At 36.1% G+C, this 1,484-nt stretch overlaps 1 protein-coding gene across 2 annotated transcripts in view; it reads right to left on the bottom strand.

The window, feature by feature from the left end:
* Positions 1 to 1,484, bottom strand: part of LOC106526822 (transcription factor 12) — a 13,621-nt gene that overhangs the window by 10,102 nt on the left and 2,035 nt on the right. For both annotated transcript variants that reach the window (XM_014021508.1, XM_014021507.1), the window contains exon 2: positions 856 to 949. In XM_014021508.1, the coding sequence (XP_013876962.1) occupies positions 856 to 949 (94 nt within the window). The remainder of the gene's footprint in view (positions 1 to 855; positions 950 to 1,484) is intronic.

Here is a 1,484-nt window from a genome sequence, read left to right on the forward strand (position 1 = left end):
AAATAAATAAATAAATAAATAAATAAATAAATAAATAAATAAATAAATAAATAAACAAACAGTTAAAGGGCACCTTCATACCAGATTTTTACACTAAAATCATCCTGAAAAAATGACTAAGTTATTATGGTTTTGGTTAAATGATATAATGTTTTGTGCAATCTCAATGCAATATCAGTATGAGTTGTGAATTACTTTCAGCTACTACCACGCCAAACTTTAGCTTCTGTAAACATAGATGAGATGTAGGTATTTTTGTGTTTTTAGAGTCAGTCAGTTGACCATTATAAAATGTGTTAACTTCAAAAGCTTTTTAGTTGTTGATGTACCTTCACTGATTTCTTTTCTGAGAATTTTAAACCTATCTGTCAGGTGTTCTATGAGATGTTTTGCTAACACTACAGAAAAACACACACAAGGACGTTTGCAGAAATGTTATCGCCCATTTGCTGATGGGAAATAGTTAACAAGAACATTTTTACACACGTATAAACAGCTTTTGTTTAACAAAAAATATCCCAACTTAAAATGGTATTACCACTGGTTTCAGTCAAACACAATAAAAAAATTGGACCTCATCAAAAAACAGGTAGTAAATTTTAATGAAACATTAATGAGAAATAAAAAAAATGAAGATTTTAGTTGCTGATCATCTGAGAGGAGAAAATTTGCAATGGTTTGTTTGTAATTCTCAATCCTGATTCAGGATTAAATCCAGATTTTTCAGAGACATTGTCCCTGCAACATGTCTAATTATTCATATAATAGGCTATTCAAACTAACTTATCTCCACTAACAATTTGACAGGTTATTGTTAAAACATAAGTGTCATCCTTTTAGAGGGTTTGAACTCACCAAAGAAGGCGTTTGCAAACACATTGTTGGGGGTCTTGTTTGATGGCAGCGAGCTCTGGTTGAAGCTGTCCATACTGAGAGGCTGGCCATAAATCTGAAAAGATCAAACAAGATATCATCTGAGATTGAAAAACACATTTCTTCCTGTGTTTGTGTCACTCGGAAGAATCTGGAAAAACTGCGAGTGGAAGTCACTGCATTATGAATAAAAACAAGACAAAGCAAGAGAGCCGAGGCACACTTAGAGCTACTGCGATAATCCGTAAGCTGCAGATCCATGCACCTCCTTATCCGGATTTAGGAACCATTCACCATGAGAAATCCCAGCACTAATCGTGACCGTGGACTCAGAACACTGGGACACCATTTTTTTTTCAAAATAAAAGCACACTTCAAGCATTATCAACAACACCAAACAGACTCCTGCACTCATTATCCTCCAAAAGCAAAATTATCTATTTTTATATTTGAACCCAACTCTGTCACGTATCTGCACGTGTGCACCAGAGGAGATAAGATGGTTGCTCACTCAGGCCCACCAAGAGGCCGCGGCTGCACCTGCACAGCTCGGAGTTTGCTTTGATGTGCCCCAGGAATTGAGAGAGAGAGAGAGAGAGAGAGAGAGAGAG

The sequence above is a fragment of the Austrofundulus limnaeus genome, unplaced genomic scaffold (genome assembly GCF_001266775.1).
Source record: "Austrofundulus limnaeus strain Quisiro unplaced genomic scaffold, Austrofundulus_limnaeus-1.0 Scaffold296, whole genome shotgun sequence".
NCBI lineage: Eukaryota > Metazoa > Chordata > Actinopteri > Cyprinodontiformes > Rivulidae > Austrofundulus > Austrofundulus limnaeus.